General features: G+C 41.2%; 1 protein-coding gene and 3 non-coding genes across 6 annotated transcripts in view; all 4 read left to right on the top strand.

Annotated features, from left to right (window-relative positions):
• Nucleotides 1–5,299, top strand: part of zfpm1 (zinc finger protein, FOG family member 1) — an 80,601-nt gene extending 75,302 nt beyond the window's left edge. For all 3 annotated transcript variants that reach the window (XM_085915181.1, XM_085915180.1, XM_085915182.1), the window contains one exon: nucleotides 248–5,299. In XM_085915181.1, the coding sequence (XP_085771307.1) occupies nucleotides 248–2,814 (2,567 nt within the window). In that variant the 3' untranslated portion in view covers nucleotides 2,815–5,299. The remainder of the gene's footprint in view (nucleotides 1–247) is intronic.
• Nucleotides 5,300–6,901: 1,602 nt separating this feature from the next.
• Nucleotides 6,902–6,975, top strand: trnai-aau (transfer RNA isoleucine (anticodon AAU)). The gene has a single exon. It is a non-coding gene; the product is annotated as a tRNA-Ile (tRNA).
• An 862-nt stretch (nucleotides 6,976–7,837) lies between these two features.
• On the top strand, nucleotides 7,838–7,911 carry trnai-aau (transfer RNA isoleucine (anticodon AAU)). The gene has a single exon. It is a non-coding gene; the product is annotated as a tRNA-Ile (tRNA).
• Nucleotides 7,912–9,082: 1,171 nt separating this feature from the next.
• trnai-aau (transfer RNA isoleucine (anticodon AAU)) lies at nucleotides 9,083–9,156 on the top strand. Its single transcript has one exon. It is a non-coding gene; the product is annotated as a tRNA-Ile (tRNA).
• Nucleotides 9,157–19,167: the final 10,011 nt, after the last annotated feature.

The raw sequence follows: 19,167 nt of genomic DNA, 5'->3' as shown, positions 1-19,167 counted from the left end.
CTTATTCTGTCATGGGGGATGTGTTCCAACTGTTCTTGACACATAATTTATAAAGTCAAGGCTCTTGTACGCTAACTTTTGCTTCCGACATTCACTTGTAAAGTCTGGGTTGCAATTTAAAGCTATTTAATGTAAACTTGTCGGTTTTGTTTTACGTTTCAAAATAAAGTCGCCAAATGAAATGAAATCAGTACAATGATTTGCAGTGCGAATAGTAGTGACTACCTTGGCATGTTTTCTCTATCAGTTCTCAGCCCAGGAGACTCGGGAGTGGTTCTGAAGTGTCAAGTTTGCGGCCACAACGCTGACTCGCCTTCCCAGTTGCAGCAGCACGTACGAATCCACCTTGAAGTCAGAGTCCCCGCCGAAAGGAGTCCCACCCCTCGTCAAAGCACCCCGTCATCTGCCGATCACCCGTCGACACCAGAGGGTGAGCCTCTAGGCTGTGTCCCAAATTCAGATTCCTCCAGCCCAGGTGCTCACGGAGGCTCTGCCACTCCACGTGGATGCAGTCCACCTGATGACCAAACCACCACCCTCCGAATCAAAGAAGAGCCTCGTTCAGAATCGGAGGCAGAAGATCACCAGATGGACTTTAAAGAGCACGGTGAGGAGGCTGACAAGAAAGTAGAGAAGACAAAGGAGAGGCAAACTACCACCTCTGTTTGTCAGACATCAAAGAGTCCTGCCACCACAGCGGTAAAAGCAGAACCAACGAGTCCCACTCCTGGTTGTAGCCCAAGTCACATAGGTGGTGCTGGCTCAGTTTTCCCCGGTGGATCAATGTTTTTGCCTCAGTACATGTTTAACCCCGAAACAGCCATTTTGCCTCAGGCCTCCGAGATCCTGGCGAAAATGTCTGAGATGGTTCACAGCCGTCTGAAGCAGGGCCAGGCGATTCCTCAGACTAACGCAGCCACCTTCTTCCCCTCTGCACCAACTGTACCAACAGCCCCAGAAACACCACCTCTAAAAGGCACCACCTGCTTTGAGTGTGATATTACATTCAACAATATCAACAATTTCTATGCACACAAGAGGCTTTACTGCTCTAGTAGGCACCACGGAGAAGGTGCAACCTCAGCTTCAGGCCCTGTATCAGCAAGAGATACTTCCCCAGCCACTGTGCCGTCCAGCAAGGTACAAGATTCATCAGCATCTCCTCAAGATGGAGCAGTGAGCAGAGCAGCTTCCGCCTCTCCCTCTGAATCCGAACCTGCTGCAGATAGCGGAGCAGCAGAAACCAAGAGCGTGACGGTGAAAACCGAAACTCCTACAAGCCGGGAAGGAATATCATCCTCTTCGGAAGGCGAGGGAGTAGGCAGTAGAGGAGGACGAGCGAGTGAAGGTAGCCAGAGCCCCGCCAGCGGGTCTGCTGAAGATCTGGATGATGATCCCAACAGAACCTTTTGTGAGGCCTGCAATATTCGCTTCAGCCGTCACGAAAACTACACCGTTCACAAACGCTTCTACTGTGCATCGCGCCACGACCCGTCCAATCATCGAGCCGTACACGCGGCAAAGGGAACCACCACAGCAGCCTTTCATCCTCAGCCCATTCGTACACGCAAAAGGAAGAAGATGTATGAAATTCATATGGCGCGAACAGAAGCCCTAGCGGCTGCCGCCGCCGCTGCCACGGTTGCCGCTGCCGCTTCTGCTCCCTCTCCTTCCATACTTGGCCTGGCAGTGAAGCAAGAGGTTTCTCCTACTGCCGCAGGCTGCTCTAGCCCAGAAGGTGACGGTCCGATTGATCTGAGCAAGAGGCCCCGCCTCAAAGAAGTTCCTCATCACGGTACCAGCAGTATTCTTCCTGCCTTGCCGCTCACTGATTACCATAAGTGCACCGCCTGCAGTATCAGCTTCAATAGCATTGAGAATTACTTGGCTCATAAGACCTACTATTGCCCTGCCACCACCCTCCAACAGCAAAGCTTACAGCTTCACAGGCTGAAAAGATCAGCTTCTACGTCTCCGAAAAGCAGGTCTCACCAGGATCGCCAAGATCTTCTTCAGCCCGTGGAAGCCAAAGTACTCCCCGCAGATTGGATGACACAGGCACAAGGCTCATCAACCAGTCCTCACACCTCAGCCTTAAGTGCCTCTGATGCCACAACTCCCCCTGATGCAACAAGCAGACATGCGGCCACACCAGGCGCAGGTGCCACAGGCGTTTGCACAACTTCTTCTCAGATGGTCTGTCCATATTGTCCGAACAAGTCCATCACATGTGACCTAATGGAACACTTCAAGACTGTCCATGGCTTGGTTGTTTCTATTCAGTCGCCCCAAGAGGCACAACCCCAGCCAGGCAGCAGAGTTAGTCCCAGCCCGAGCCTTAGTCCCAGAGACGGAGTCACAGCCACCAACTCAACGAGCCCGCCGAGCGCCCCCTCAAAATTGCTCCCCCGCATTCACAGAGATACTATTAATGGGCAGGGAAGGAGCGACGCCACTTCTCCGTGCTCCCCTCTGATAAACGGTAGCCCATCAGGTGAGGGGCGATCGTCGTCAGCGAGTTCACCTCAACCCGTTTCCCCCTCAAGGGCTCCCCCTCTGACTTTGTCACCTGTGCCTGACCACCGAAGAGAAACAGTAGGGCTATCCCTCCCCCCTGGTAAGACTTCACCAACCGTTGCCTCGCGTCACCTCCCTGCACCCAACCCCGGTCCCAAAAGCCCAGTCGTGTCCCCGGTCCAGAACGGTAACTCCCGCTACTGTAGGCTGTGCAATATTAAGTTCAGCAGCCTCTCGACATTCATAGCTCACAAAAAATACTACTGTTCCTCCCACAGTGCTGAACATGTCAAGTGAGCTGATCAATTGCCGTCATCCTCTTTCTCCTTCCCTTTATTCATCTGACTGAGCAGATGTGAGTCCTCACTCAGCTCCAAGAAGGTCCCATGCACCCTTTGTGCTGTCAGTCCTCGCATTCAGGTGCTAAAGTGGCACTCAGCTGGCATGACATTAATCCCAATGAAAGGCTGTTACTCATCGGCAGGGCCCGGTGTCCATTTGCTCCTGAGCACAATTTGCCAGTGATGTTACTCACTGATTATTCCTCTCTCGTGGGTCAACAACACTGTGAGCTGAGAGGGATCCTACCCGTTTGACTACCTGCACACTAAAGTGTGCCTCGTCCCCTAGGTCACTTTCTTGTCCCAAATTAAACACCAACCACTTGTCAATATTTTGCATCTTGGGACGTTAAAAGGTTCTATGTGAACAACCTCATTCTGTCTCGGTTGAACTGAGTTGTTGATAAGTAGTAATTACGTCGACGGGCGATCGTAGAGTTACGATGACGCTGATTTTTACAAATCGCCAGTCTCTTCCCCTCGGTCCAGACCTAAACAGAGGAAGAATCTCTTGTATAGAAAAGACTTGATCATGTAATTTTATTATCTGTGCATAGTCGATGATGTCTAAAAAGAATTCTATAATACATTTTGGTTTCAACACTGGCTCTTTTATGCTTACTAGAAGAAGCTAAGGCATTTTTGTTAAGAAAAAAAGAAAATAAATGTGGTATGTAATGTTACTAATTAGTGAAGGATATTTCAAATTTATCTTTTTTTTCTTTCGTACAAGCATTTTTTTTTATTATTTCTCTTCAAATGCAAGGGAGAGACAAATGTGAAATATTTATCTTCTAGTCCTCACTGATTTCATGTCAACAGAAAACTACCTACATATTGTGTATTTTTATTTGTTATTTGCTTTATCTTCATGCTGTTAGAAGGAACTGTGTGGCTCTCGGTGTGTTGAAGTGGTTTTGTGTAGATATCTGTCTTCTCCATGGAACTACACTGAATTTTCTTATTGTATAACCATTTTTCTTCTGCGTTTGTAGTCTATGCGATGGTGACATTAACATTAGATTGATTAAATATTTAATTGATTTAATCTACTGTTGGATGAGCAGCACAACGTGATCCAATCGTCAATCAAGGCTTCGGAAAATATATTCTGGACACAGCTGCTTGTATACTGTGATAGCAATGAAGTCATCTTCCAAACTTAAGCGATACAACATCTTTAATTTCATTCTGGCTTTATTTACATGTTTTCTTTTTTCTTTGTCCTGTAAATGTAAGATGAAGTGTTGGACATCACCCCATGCCATTCAATCAATATACATTCTAAAATGCTTTTCATTATGGTGATTGTTTCTCGTGGGCAAAGACACTGTCATGTTTCATTACAGCACGGTCAGCACCTCATTGCACTAAAGGAAAAACGTCATTTCATAACTTGGGTGAGAGTCCGTGTGACACTTTGATTTGTCATTTGTCACACATGCAAATATAGAAGACCTCTTTTCATTTCATCAGATTCAAGATCTAGTTGTAATTGCAAAAGTCAGTAGTGTCAAATTTATATCTGTCCTGCAAGCATTTTTGACTATCATGACCAAAACATAAATGTATTGGAGGTGTCAGAGTTGTCTGAAAGCCAATTGTCCTACAACACAAATTCCCCTCCATTTTTCTCATCACCAGTATTAGCAATATCGCGACCTCGTCAGACATTCCGATTTCAAGGAACAACATTCAATCATGTATGCGTCACGTGTCTGTGCAGCCCACTCTCATTTTTTACACTGAATAAATCCAAAGCTGCTAGATGTTCCATGATGTTCCATATAGCTCAGATGGTTGCCACTCACTTAAATAAACACAATCTTTCAAACAACCTTGTGGAAAACAGCTTCTGCTTAGTCCTATGAAATCACAGCTGCATTTTAAAAACATGACGCAATGTGTGTAGGTCATATGCGATGATGGTGTGAGTCTAAAACTGCAGCCCAATTTTAATCATGTTTCCACCTAATTCATTTTCTCTTTTGCTGCATTTCATTCAACACATTTGCTTTAATAGAGTTAAAGTCTTGATGTAAAGCCCAACCAAACTGATAATTGAATTTTGGACATCTTTTTACATTGATACGTACATTCACTAAAATAGTTTACAGTTGCAGAGAGAGCTCAGAGTTAGAATCTTGTCAACTGCTGGAATTTTATTTTATTGTGTTGGTCTTTTTCCCATTTTATTGCACTGCGTTGTTGTTTAAAATTTATTTTAGGGATTTTTCCTGTAACTGTATTTATTTTATACAGCACTTTTCCCTAACAAAAAAAAGACTAATTCTTATTGAACTATGAAGGACCCTCCCACTTTATTTTTCCTCAGATGTAGAAAACCACAATGAATGTCAAAACCTTTATTTTTTATTTTCATATATTTCATTTCCTCTATAAGCTTGTCCAAACTATGCATGGGAAATAAAAAAAAGTTCTGAGACAAATTATGGGAATGTACTTTGTTGTGACGTCTGCTCCTTTGTGCACTTTTCATTTTGCGCCTGAGTGGCAGATCTTAAGGTGGATGACGCATTCAAACGTAGGTATGCTTAATCACAGGTGAATAGCTTCCTTTTAAATTAAAGCGTCGTCTTGATGGCGGCCTGTGAAGAGACCTTGAATGACTCATCAGACTAGCTTTTAAAATCATGGATATTAGTCTATGAAGAGTGCTTTAAGTGGAGAAAAGAATGTGCCGGTCCTCCCTTTGTTTGACTGTTGCCAGGTAAATTAGATGGTAGATATCAGCAGACCATTAAGGCAAAATGTTTGACGCCAGTGTATTATTTGTCGAGCTTTTATTTTGAATTTAGCCTTTGCATTGGTGACGTGTTACGTAAACGACGCCACATAAATTGTCACCCGAGGCATAAAATATCCTCTGCCATTTTTTATGACGTAAAAAGTCCTGATATATGAGATGCTTCAGTTGAGAAGTTCCAGTACCCACTTAAAGTACTGAATATGAACATGGGACAATCTCCGTCTCCTGAGAGAAAATTGTACATGCAACACTTTGGGAATTACAATGTAGTTATTGCACAGCCTTTTGGCATCAAATTGTCATCCATATCGCAATAATTATCCGAATTTAATATAATATTTTCCTGAGAACTGGAATTGCTTGATCTAATGCTTTTTAGAAAAAAATCTATTCACCTGGGGAAATTATCATATCTAAATGGATCGAAATTGCTTGATATATAATGATACTTTTATCAACCATTTTGCATGTAAAGATTTATATAAGATGATCAAATGCCAAAATGTGCGTTGTGAGACGATTCAGCAGATTTTGCCTTTGAGCATTTCCTCCGGGTACTCAGGTTCCCTGCCACATTCCAAAGAAATGCATAGGCCAATTGTGAGCACTCCAAAATTGTCTGTAAGTGTGATTGTGAATGTATTAGGCCTGTTAGCTCAGTTGGTTAGAGCGTCGTGCTAATAATGCCAAGGTCATGGGTTTGACCCCCTTGTGGGCCACTGTCTCATTGCTTATGTGTGCTGCTTAAGGTTTGCCAGAACTGAAATACTGCAAAGGTCCTTGCTAGAACATACTGTTAGTGGGTTGATGTTGTCCATCACTGAGGTGTCATACATGGTACTGTATATGGTTTTATCTTCAGCAGACCCAGAGGAAATCCCTCACCACTCCTCTCCTTAAAATTTTTAGAAAATTTAACCCAAGGCAGGACTTTTTGGGACATTTGTTGACCAGAGGCAGACTTAGTTGTGACCTGTTAGCTCAGTTCCTTAGAGCATGGTGCTAATAACACCAATGTCATGGGTTCTGTCGTTTCTTATGTGTGCTGCTTGAGCTTCGCCAGAACTGAAATTCTGCAAAAGTCCTCGCTTGAACATACAGTTCTTAGGGGGTTGATCTTGTCCATCACTGAGGTGTCATACATTGTATATGGTTTTATCTTCCGCAGACCCAAAGGAAATCCCTCGCCACTCCTCTCATTAAAAATGTTAGGAAATTCACACCAAGGCAGGACTTTTGGGGACATTTGTTGAGCAAAAACAGTCCAGAATGTGGCCTATTAGCTCAGTTGGTTAGAGCGTGGTGCTAATAACGCCAAGGTCATGGGTTCGACCCCCATATGGGCCACTGTCGTTACTTATGTATTTGTCCTGTTTGAGGTTTCCCAGAATTGAAATGCTGCAAAAGTCCTCCCTTGAACATACTGTTCTTAGTGGGTTGATGTTGTCCATCACTGAGGTGTCATACATTGTATATGATTTTAACTTAAGCAGACCCAAAGGAAATCCCTCCCCACTCCTCTCATAGAAGGTAAAACTAAGGCAGGACTTTTGGGTACATTTGTTGACCAGACTTAGAAGAAACCTGGACCTGTTAGCTCAGTTGGTTAGAGCGTGGTGCTAATAGCACCAATGTCATGGGTTTGAACCCTGTATGGACCACTGTCGTTTCTTATGTGTGCTGCTTGAGCTTAGCTAGAACTGAAATGCTCCAAAAGTCCTCACTTGAACATACTCAAGTTCAAGTCAAGTTTATTTGTATAGCCCTAAATCACAAGCAGTCTCAAAGGGCTTCACATAGACAATCAATTGACAATTATTCTCAAAGCATCCCCTGATCTTGGGCTCCCAAAAGGGCAAGGAAAAACTAAAAAAAAAAACTCCCAGGGGAAAAATGAGAAACCTTGAGAAGGGACCACAGATGGAAGGATCCCCCTTTCAGGATCACCAGGCTGCAATGGATGCAAAGAGGGCACATAAAATACATAATATGGAAATCAAAAAGTGGATGTCCAGGCCAAAGCGAGTGGGCTGATGTTGTCCATCACTGAGGTGTCATACGTGGTACTGTATATGGGTTTATCTTCAGCAGACCCAAAGGAAATCCCTCGCCACTCTCCTTAAAAATGATAGAATTTAATAAGAATAATAGTTTTAAACCAAGGCAGGACTTTTTGGGACATTTATTGACCAGACGCAGACTGGATTGTGGCCTGTTAGCTCAGTTGGTTAGAGCGTGGTGCTAATAACGCCAAGGTCATGGGTTCGACCCCCATATGGGCCACTGTCATTACTTATGTGTTTGTCCTGCTTGAGGTTTGCCAGAACTGAAATGCTGCAAAAGTCCTCCCTTGAACATACTGTTCTTAGTGGGTTGATGTTGTCCATCACTGAAGTGTCATACAGTGTATATGGTTTTATTTTAAGCAGACCCAAATGAAATCCATCCACACTCTTACTAAAAATGTTACAAATTTTAAACTAAGGCAGGACTTTTGGGGACATTTGTTGACCAAACGCAGACAAAAGTGTGACCTGTTAACTCAATTGGTCAGAGCGTGATACTTAAAAAGGCCAAGGTCATGGCTTCGACCCCCATGTGGGCCTCTGTCATTGCTTATATGTGCTGCTTGAGGTTTGCCAGAAATGAAATGCTGCAAAAGTCCTCCTTTGCACATACTGTTCTTAGTGGGTTGATGTTGTCCATCACTGAGGTGTCATACATTGTATATTATTTTAATTTCAGCAGACCCAAAGGAAATCCCTCCCCACTCTCATTGGAAATATTTATAACCAAGGCAGGACTTTTGGGGACATTTGTTGACCAGACACAGAAAAATGTGTGTCCTGTTAGCTCAGTTGGTTAGAGAGTGGTGCTAATAAAGCCAAGGTCATGGGTATGACCCCCCCCCCCCATATGGGTCATTGCTGGTACTTGTGTGTGCTGCTTGAGCTGTGCCAGAGCTGAAATGCTGCAAAAGTCCTTCCTCAAATATTTTTAAACCAAGGTGACTTTTGGGGACATTTGTTGACCAGATGCTGAACAAATTGTGGCTTGTTAGCTCAGTTGGTTAGAGTGTCGTGCTAATCACTTGGTATATGGTTTTATCTTCAGCACACCAAAAGATAATGCTTCACCACGCACTTAAATTTTAAAACCAAGGCAGGACTGTTGGGGACATAACACTAAGGTCATGGTTTTGACACCCATATGGGCCACTCTCATCCGTGTGCTTCTTAATCTTTGTGAGAACTGAAATGTCGCCAAAGTCCTAGCCTGAACATATTGTTACTAGTAGGTTTAGGTTGTTACTTTAGTATCACATAATATTTGGTTTTATCTTCAGCAGACCCAAGGGAAATCCTTCGCCACTCCTCTCAATAAAAATGTAAAAATTTTAAAACCAAGGCAGTAGTTTTGGGGCCATTTGTTGAACAGATACAAAGCCAGTTGTGGCCTGTTAGCTCAGTTGGTTAGAGCGTGGTGCTAATAACGCCAAGGTCATGGGTTCGACCCCCATATGGGCCAGTGGCTTTCCTTATGTGTGCTGCTTAAGCTTTGCCAGAACTGGATTGTTGCAATAGTCCTCACTTGAACATACTGACCAAATTGAAAAACGTCTTTTTTGATATAAACAAGTGCAATGGTGTGAAAGCTGGACAACTTTAACTGCTATCTAATAAAACTGCAAAAGTGCAAAGAACAAGAAAAATAAGCATTTACAAGGCAAGTTATTGGCCACAAGCCAAGGAAGGAGAATTGTAGTAGTATTGATGTATTGTAGCTTTCTATTTAGTCCTTTTTCAGCCTTTGTGCAAACCATGTCATCTCTTCTGGCCATTTTCTTTAGAATCATGTTCTCAACTAAAACACACACACGTCCTCTATCCTCCACTTACATAAGAGAACATATTAAAATATGTATTTATGCAATGACAGATTACATGGGAGGGCGGCATGGTGACACACTGGTTAGCAGATCCGCCTCACAGTTCTGAGGTTGTTGGTTTGATTCCACCTCCTGCCCGCCCTGTCTGTTATTTGCATGTTCTGCTGTGCCTGAAAAAAAAAAGGATGAACGGATGGATTTTGAATTTAATGTTTTTTTTAATTTGGGTAAAAAAATCCACGATGTTGTGAAACCGCAATAAACGAACCACGATGTAGTGAGGGATTACTGTACACTAATATCATGCATAGGGAAACCAAAGTGAGTCACGGTTGCGCATGAATCTCCTGTTGCATTGTAGTCCAGTACACAATATTAAAGCTTTTTAAACCCTCCCCAATACTTATATGCGACATAAACCTTTCTTATACCCTCAATAACCATTCCCATATTGTTCTGTGCATCTGTCCCATGTTACCCGCTGATTAGGGCGTAGAAATGTCGATCGTCGCCAGTCAGTCCTCGCCGTATTGTCTGCTTTGACAAACGCACGCCTCCCAACTGATTCCCATTTGTCTGATCCGCGCTTTCCGCGCTTGCCCACAGAGATGGACATTGCTGAGAGGCAAGGCCCGCGCTATAATCGCGTATTTAAACGCCGTTCTCCCGTCACTTACAAATACGCAAAGTCGCACCGCCACGATAGGTGAAGCGCCAAGTGGTGAGGGATCACTCTATTGTATTGTAACCCAAGATTCGAAAGGTCACAAGGATAAAAATTGCCACTTTCAAAACTCTAATGTTCACAAACAGAAATAAAAATCCCCCACTCATTCACTTTCACACCCAACAGCCTTCAACACAAATACACACACTTACTCACAGCATCCAACAGCAAGCTGTCATTGAGTTTGGACAATGACTATCGATGACAAAAGTGGTCAAGTGTGACAAGCCAATACCAGCTGTCCACTTGATCACTGAAGCATTGCTGTCGAGTGGAGTCTAGTGTGTGTGCGTGTGTGCGTGTGTGCGTGTGTGTGTGTGTGTGTGTGCGTGCGTGCGTGCGTGCGTGCGTGCGTGCGTGCGTGCGTGCGTGCGTGTGTGTGTGTGTGTGTATGTGTGTGCATGTCCTCACAAAGCAGAGTGCTGCAAAATAGGACTCCCTGTCCTACAATCTAAATAAAGGGGAAAAGTACAAGATTCACCTACATAACTATGAGTGAACCTTGCAGCTACTGAAGCCCATCTCGTTTTTAGCAGTGTGTAGTTGAAAATAAATCCAATACAATAAATAAATGTGTGTAAACACACTTTATTATCAAGAAATAGCATGTACCTGTAGCAAATCACAGCGCATTGTCTTATACTGTATTAGAGCCTCACCAATTCTATCATTGGCTGTTAGCTGTTGCCAGCTGGGGGTGTGGTCCATTGGCCATATGCACCACCGAGCCGCCCTGGTATCATATTATAATGGAAAAATATAACTTTATGACTTTTAACACACGGGTAATTTGTACATTATTTTACAACATTGTATTTTGTTTTATAAATTACACGACCTAACCAATTGCCTATTCCATGCAATGCTGTTTTTTGCTGGTGCAAAAACATATTACCAACAGCAAAAAAGTGGACTAATTTCAAGTAGTGTCAGCACTACAGCTATGCAGTGACTTTATTATTATTTTTTATTAGCTAGCATGTGGTCAGAGATCACACAGTTACTATGTTGGCAAAACCAAAGACACGTTTCTTCTCTTGTTTGCTCGCATTGCCGATGCACATGCATTTGATAATATAACCAAAGCATAGTTGATGTTTTAGTTTGACTTGCTAAAGACTGCAGATATGGTGGACAGGCTGGTTGTAGTCCAAGAGCCTTACTTTGCCCAGATGTGTTGTAAATCTTCTCCATTCATCCATGAGGTGGGTGGGTCGGGAAAAAATAGGAGCATCAAACAACAACCATTGGTGGTCATCTGAGAATCACACTATAATATTTATGCACTCCTGATTGTAAACCTGAATTTATGCCTTTTCAGTTCGATGAATTTAGCATTCACACAATCTCTGTGAGAAATGTAAAAAAGGAGATGCGGTGGAAAGACTGGGACTAGGTTAATATGAAAAAATTATAGATACTAAATTGTTGCAACTAATGTGTAGGCCTACTCTTAATGCATCAAAGCATGAATATGTCAGTTAAAATCATGGACAATTATGTTTTCATAATGAGTGGATTTTTAGGAGGCTTCAAGTCTGCAGCCCCAAATCATACAGAGTATAGAAAAATTAATTTTAATTCCAAAAAGAGTTGCTAATTACCTTTTAGTGTTGGGCCTTGGTTTCTACATCAAGAGGTAAAGCACAAAAGTACTAATCAAAACACTTCAAGCTATGACGGAGGAAGCTCAGAAAAAAATATTTTCATTTTCACTCTGAAGGCTAGTTTTTATACTTGAAAAGGGTCCATCATAGACACAAGCAAAGGACAATAAAACAGAAGAAAGAGCTGAAGGACAGGCAGAAATGTGCAGGCTGGAAATGTCATTGGAATAGTTGACTGAAAGTAAGTATTGACCAAGCGACGACATTTTGAAACGTCCAGCAAAAATAAGAAAGAGCTCAGTCTAAATCAACAGAATCAAAAATGGTTTCATGTAAGCCAAGGTTTAATACAGTGACACATTTTGTTTAATACCAACAGCATGAGAGTGAATACAGTTGTTTCTGTGCAGTAACAATTTACAGGCTAATATTTGCTGTAAAAAGGATTACAAGCAAAAGCAGGATTCACAAATTAAAAATTGTCATTGTGATTTAACACATGATTTCCATAGTTAACTTGCTTAAAATCATATATGTTCAAAATGCACAATAAAATAATATGTTTCAAGTTTTTAACACTCTTGCTGGCATGGATTTGGACAAATGTATTTATGTAATAATATTATTGTCTTTGTTCACTTAAACAATCATTTCATTGAAATTTAGTTATTTTAAGTTTTAAAAAAGATTGGAGTTAAAAGTAGTTAAATTACATAGGAATTAAAATTACATAGAAAAAATAATTTACTTGTACGTTACCACATTACAGAGAGTGGGTTTATAATTGATCTGATGCATCAAAATAAGAACAGCCACACATCAGCTGAAGTTGTAGTTGTACAGCTGCTCTCAGAAACTGGGCGTGTATTTAGTGGTGCGGTACAGGGATTTTACCTCGCTTTGTGACATCACAAAGTGCGGACCCAGTCATTCTCTTGAATCGGACGGGGGTGGTGCTTAACTGGAATGGTCCAAGTTGAGTAAATGGAGATGTATTCATACATATTTTTACAATGAGTCATTCAATCCCAAAACCTAGTACACTGTCTGAAATGTAAAATGGGCAGAAGCGTGAGCTGAAAATGAAATAAAAAAAAAATATCTATAATCTTGGACTAACAATTATTAACACTGATATACACTACTAAAAAAATTAAGATGTACTGTGATTGGTATGTTTTTTGGTCAAAAAAAGCATTTTTGTTGTTTTGTTTTTAAATGATCTCTAATGGTAGATATATGACAGAAACCTGATGCTTGATTTTCAGTATGTCACGGGCAGGAACGGGGCAGGGTGACCAAATACAGCTTGGACAAGGGTTTATTGAGGGAAAAGGGTGTTGATGGAGAGGGTGAAGGGAACAAACAAGCAGGAACAGGCAGGAACAAACAGGGAAACAGGGAGGCAAACAAATAGGACTCGCTAACAGAACGACGGGACTGACTGACTGACAGGGCTGGCTAACAGAAACAGAACTGACAGAGGCGGAGTAACAGGGGGAACCGACAAACTAACAAAGCGATTCGACAGGGGAGTGACACACAGACGGGACTTTAATACAAGACGGCGGGAGACGAGACATGACACAGTATTGCAAGTTATATCTTAATATTTTTTACTGCTTCTGAAGTAAGACCGAATAAACCAAGATTCCACAAAATGGAATTGAATTAATGCCTCCTTTGGGTATTGCTACGTGAACAAGTAACGTTCGGTTAGTTAGTCAGTGACCTTGTTGGATTTCCATCCATAAAAGGAATGATGCCTCACCCATTCCAAACGCCCACGTATACATACATCTTGTTGCCTTGGAGATTTTAGATGTACAGTACATATCCAATTTTTAAGCCAGTGATGCGTATTTCCCTGTTCTGTCTTCTGATGTATTTTTATCGGTGTTAACAAGCATTATGTAGCCGCCTTGGTGTCACAGATAGATGTTTTGACCCCCACCCACTGGCAGCCACGCATGCTTTGCAGTGTCACAGCAATCGCTTCTCTTCCAAATGTCAAACCCATCTGTTCCCACGTCCCATGTTGACGCATGCGGCTTGTACAAAAGGTGAAGGCATTTGCTGTTCTATCAACTGGAGCTTCGAGAACCAATAGTGGGCTCACATTTCATTATTTGTCTGGAGACTAAATCATAAAGGAGAACAATATAGATGATTGGCAGTTGCAACTAAATGATTTAGTGCATATTCATTTGAAATTAAATAAGCTTAACTTTTCGCTACCGGCATGATTGACGACATTTTTTTTCTAAATGTTTCTTTTGCATTAGAGGAAACATTATTGGGATAAATATTAAATTTTTACAATTCAACATTTTTGTTGTATGTGCACTTTGGTGAAATTATTTGTACTGACCTTAAAAAAATAAGTTTTGAAGAATATTTACTTAATTCTGAAAATTCTTTAATTTTATTGTAAAACCAAATAATGACCTGTTCAGTTTCATACACTTTGTCAATGTTGGCTCAAGGTTACTGCTCAATTAATTTCCTCTAACCCTGTTAAACAGTGCTGTCCATCCGGAAGGCTTTCTTTTTCATTGAAGTCACATTGAACTTCCAAGACCATTCTTTGACACCAACCACAACATTTTCATAGTAGCTGTGTGTGAAGATCACTCCAGAATGAAATATGCTGCAATATGATTACAAAAAGAAATATTGGGTCAGAATGTTACCTTGTCTGTTTTGTGTAGAAGTAATCCATTTGGCAATATGTTATTTAGGCTCCGAAATGATCAACTTAATATATCCCCCTTATTCCTATGCCCCATAATCCTGAATAAATGTGGGAGGAACCTCTGGTATAGCAAAACCAGTGTTTTATTTCTATGGGAACCCACTTTCGATGACAGTTACAGACTTTGCCCAAATGCCAACTGTTGCAGCCTCTAGGAGAAAACGTTTCAATCTTACTTCCTGCTAATCTTCCGGGAGGAGGAAGACGTAGAAAAAGCGGCCGGCTCCAAGTTACAGTCACATCTTACGACATTCTGAACTCTGCCGTTTCAGATGTGATAAATCTGAAATGTGTGTGTAATAAAGTTGGTTGCATTTTGTTCAAAGAGGGTGGAGAGCAGTCTTATTTAGCTTCAACCAGACATAACTGGTCGCCAGGAGGCTTAATATAGACAAGTTTAACGTCACTTGATATCATAAAACTGCAATCACTCTTCAAAGTTCATGTCAACAAAAACGCTAGTGACTGTCCATAAAATCCAAAACACTCGCATTGAACTCTGTGCTTGCTCGCTCTCTCCATCTTAGTGACAAACACCCTGGGTTACTGTCCATAAAATGAAGAGTTTTGTAGCAATCCTTCTAATAATTTCAGAAGTTGACAAATACTAAAGTCTCCCACACACATTAAACAATGCTCGATGTTATTATGGCGCTGAAATGATATGTCTGCTCCGGTAGTTTAATGCAAGCACATTAGCACAAAATTCAATACGAATGTTGCGTCCTATCTCTCGTCCATGAAAGGAAAAGCAGGACATGTACAATGTCGAGGTGGTCTTTTCAAACCATTCTCAGCCTAATTTGTTCCTTATTCCCGGGTAGAAGATTGACTCTTTGAAGGCTGAAAACAGCCCCTTTTTCCTCCCCCGGCAAAGCCACTTATAAGCAATGTACTTGTCATTCCACATTCATTCTTCTGCTTGTTAGTAGCAGTCGCAAAGCAAACTCTCAAGGTGTGCAAGACAATTTTCAATGCAGAGAACCGTCCCGTGAAGTGAAACTTTTTGGAACCAATGGGAGCAATTGGCTGGACGTTCCTCCCACATTCGTTCCCTCAAGACAGAGTTCTGGAAAAAGGTAGATACAATTAATCTAGTCATCATCATCATCATCAATTAATTAAATCAATTAATCTAGTATTTATGTATTGACTGAACATTTGAGCTCAAAATTGTTGGTTGCCTTCTAATTTATTTGGAATGTGCTCTCAAAGGGTTTTGGTGGTTTCTTCTGCAGTTCTACAGTTCCGATGTCTGGAACCAATGCATAAAACTAGATCCATAAAGACATCGCTGAGAGAGGTTGGTGTGGATGAACTTGACTGTAATGCCCAAAGTCATGCCCTCAACCTGAGAGTGCACATTTATGCTGAATTAGAGCCAGGCCTGAATGTCCAGTATCAGTGCGTGATTTCACACATGAGCTGGTAAAAAGACTTGACTCTGACTTTGATACTACACCATCATATAATACATTAAGACAGTTCCGGAAACAATACCGTAGCAATTACTACTTCCGTCCTCGTTCCTCCGTCCTTATTCACAATAAAGTTGTTCCTCGTCCTCATCCTTGAAAAGGGTTTCCGTCCCTGGCCCATCTATCGGTCCAAGATTAACTGGAACAAAACTTGGGGCCGCGACCCATGATGATTTCGAAGATCACAAGGATGTAAGAACAGGCAAGCATGCTTATTGAGAAACAGCCATATATCAACTGAGCTCCTCAGCACTGATTGAAAGTCTTTGGAAGTCAAAGCAGGACAAAAATGGATCCAACTGTGGCTCGTATGTCTTGAAATTTGTATCTTGAGTCAAGGCACTCAAGGCACCTGAGGCTCTTCTTGCTGTGAGGTAACAATGCTGACCAGTCGTTAAGTTTTGTTACATTCATTTCAAATACAACAGTCAAAATGGTGAAATGCTGAAAGTTAAAGATACATGCTTGTTTTGTTGCATTTTCTGTCTGCCTCAGTTACCCCTATTATAAGCCATTGTGGTAGATTTGAAGCTGAATTGGATTTCATCTGTGCCATTTGTAGAATGGCTTTGTTATGTGGTCAATCAGTGAGGCTTTCAAACCACTTCAGAGATAGCAATTCCACCCTGCATGCACACTTGTGAAAGAGGGAAAAAAAGAACCCAAACACAACTTGCAGTTTGCCAAAAACTGACAGTGGATTTATTGAGTTTAACAGGGATTTTAAAGAGAGGAGAATGCCGCAATGAGGCAATTCCAACAGTCTTAATCACGTGTAAACAAACAAAAATGGATGAGCTGGAATGAAGACGAGCAAAGTAAAAACAGAATCATAGCAAGGCTGGTAAAGACGTGGCACAGAGTTAAGACTGGAGGCAAATACTAACTAAGGAAATGAAATTGACAAAAGTGCATGGACTCTTGACAATATGGGAGAAAGATCAAGCGTACTACAGGTGAGTTCAGCAAATGTCAGTATAGAAGATAATTTGACAGAGGAGAGGGGAAGATGCAGACTATTTAAAACCTATAGGTTGGGACACAAGTAGAGATAATCACCATAAACCAAAGGAAACAACTACTAGTAGTATTAGTACAAGGAGAAGAGAGAAGCATGTGAAAGAAAGGACTTAAATAATGACCTAAAACTGAGAACATACCACAATAATATGATTATAGTCAGAATTCTAAGAAAAAAGTCAGAATCCTGTCAGCCATTTCTTTTCCTCACTGACCCTTAATCCACTTCCGTGTAATAATGTGTCAATAGATTATCCATTTAAAACCACTGTATTTTTCACCGCAAATCTAATACAGCTGCAGGAGCAAAGGAGAGAGCGATGTCATGGAAGGAAATTGCTTAGTTAGTTTGAATGTACTATTTCATTGATGTAACATCTAACCATGAGATTGTAGCCTAGCCTATAGTTATGAATTTAAATAGAAATGAAATCTAATTTTCATTTAGGTGCAATCCAACAGGATAGGACTTGGAAGCAGCTCAAAATGAAACATAAAAACATTTGTCAAAAATGTAAGGGATGTTTCGCTAGGCTGTGATTGCGCCTCACTTTGATTTTAATTGTATTATTTTAAATTAACTCACGCTATTAAACAAGGTCAATAATAATTAATATTAATGAAGTGGCTAATTCAAATAATTTAAACCCCAAACAAAATGTTTTCCAACATCCTCTCAGTTAAGTTTACACTTCGTCGATTAACACTTGACACAAATGCATTTATGTTTTAAACGTATTGTAGTCATTTAAAATGTGACGCTGTAGACCACACCAACACTCATTAAAATGCGATATTAAAACAAACATTGAGTTCTGCTCAGCCACCAGAAAAAAGGAATGCTCTGCATCCCCGATATCATAAAGAAAACGCCATTTACAAAAAAAACATAATGGAGGTGATTACTTGTCCGAGGTGTGTGGGAATCAAACTCATGGTGACTGCACACAAGACAGGCGAGTGTACCACTGCAGCATCAGGCATCCCACGGCCGAAGAAGGTTATTGAGATAAATTATACTATTAAAAAAAAAGCAGTAGCTCTCAAAAAAATATTCATCTAGAAATGATAAAACATCTAATCTGGGTCGGAAGATTCTCTCGCGACGTAAAGCACTTCGAATTATTACAGCTTCCGTGTCGATCGGATTATAAATGACCGCCGATCCATGCTTTCTTTGTGTGGGAGTAGACAGGTTAAAACTCTGGGTCTCTTATAGTAAACCTGCCAGCAAGCAGGTTATATTCACAGAGTAAGTTACCGCAGTAACTGACTCAGAGTTTAAGTTACCTCTCTTTCTGGAACGGATAACTCACTCATTTTAGGGTTAACTTAGAGTTTTTACATAACCCACTTTCTGGAATATCCCTCTGGATGGGAACGTGTAATGTGGTTACATCTACAACAAAGTGCTCTTTTTGGAGGCTCTCATGTTTTCATCTCATCTCAACACTTATACAGCATGTGTATTCACATGGAAATGAAAGTGAGGTTGTTGTCCCTGCATTCAGCATTGAGAACATGCAAGTGTTACTGTCATAAGAACAAAGCAAAAAACAAAGCTTTACAAATCTCTGCGTTCCCATTTATAACTGAAGTAGGATCTCTTGAGATCATGACTAAAAAGAATTATAATATTTACACCCAAACACATTGGGGCTACATACATTCATATATTTTTTAATGTTTAGCCTCAGACTAGCAGTGAATTTTGCTCAAAAACGTGTTCTGTTATGGGCCAAGATGGACATTTTTGCAATTTAACCTATAGGGTCTAGAATTGAACCCCTGGGTTAAAGAAAATACTGTTAATGGTTAGAAAAGGTAGACAAAAGGACCATTTATGTTCAAGTGCTAGACTGCTGTGGTAGCCATGCACAAATTGCCACATCGCCCAATCAGCTCCAAGCATTGTACTGAACCACCTTTCCCAAGCAGATTACAGTGGAGCAGTCCTTGATTGATATTCTGGAAAACGCCTTTGAGTGATTCACATTAGAACTGTCCTATACCTGAGATTTTGTTATAGATTGATACCAAGTAGTAAATACTGGAGGGAGTAT

This window comes from Syngnathus leptorhynchus, chromosome 6, assembly GCF_054491065.1.
Source record: "Syngnathus leptorhynchus isolate UIUO chromosome 6, UIUO_Slep, whole genome shotgun sequence".
NCBI lineage: Eukaryota > Metazoa > Chordata > Actinopteri > Syngnathiformes > Syngnathidae > Syngnathus > Syngnathus leptorhynchus.
The sequence above is the reverse complement of the archived record's forward strand: the minus strand, read 5'-3'. Positions and strand labels throughout refer to the sequence as shown.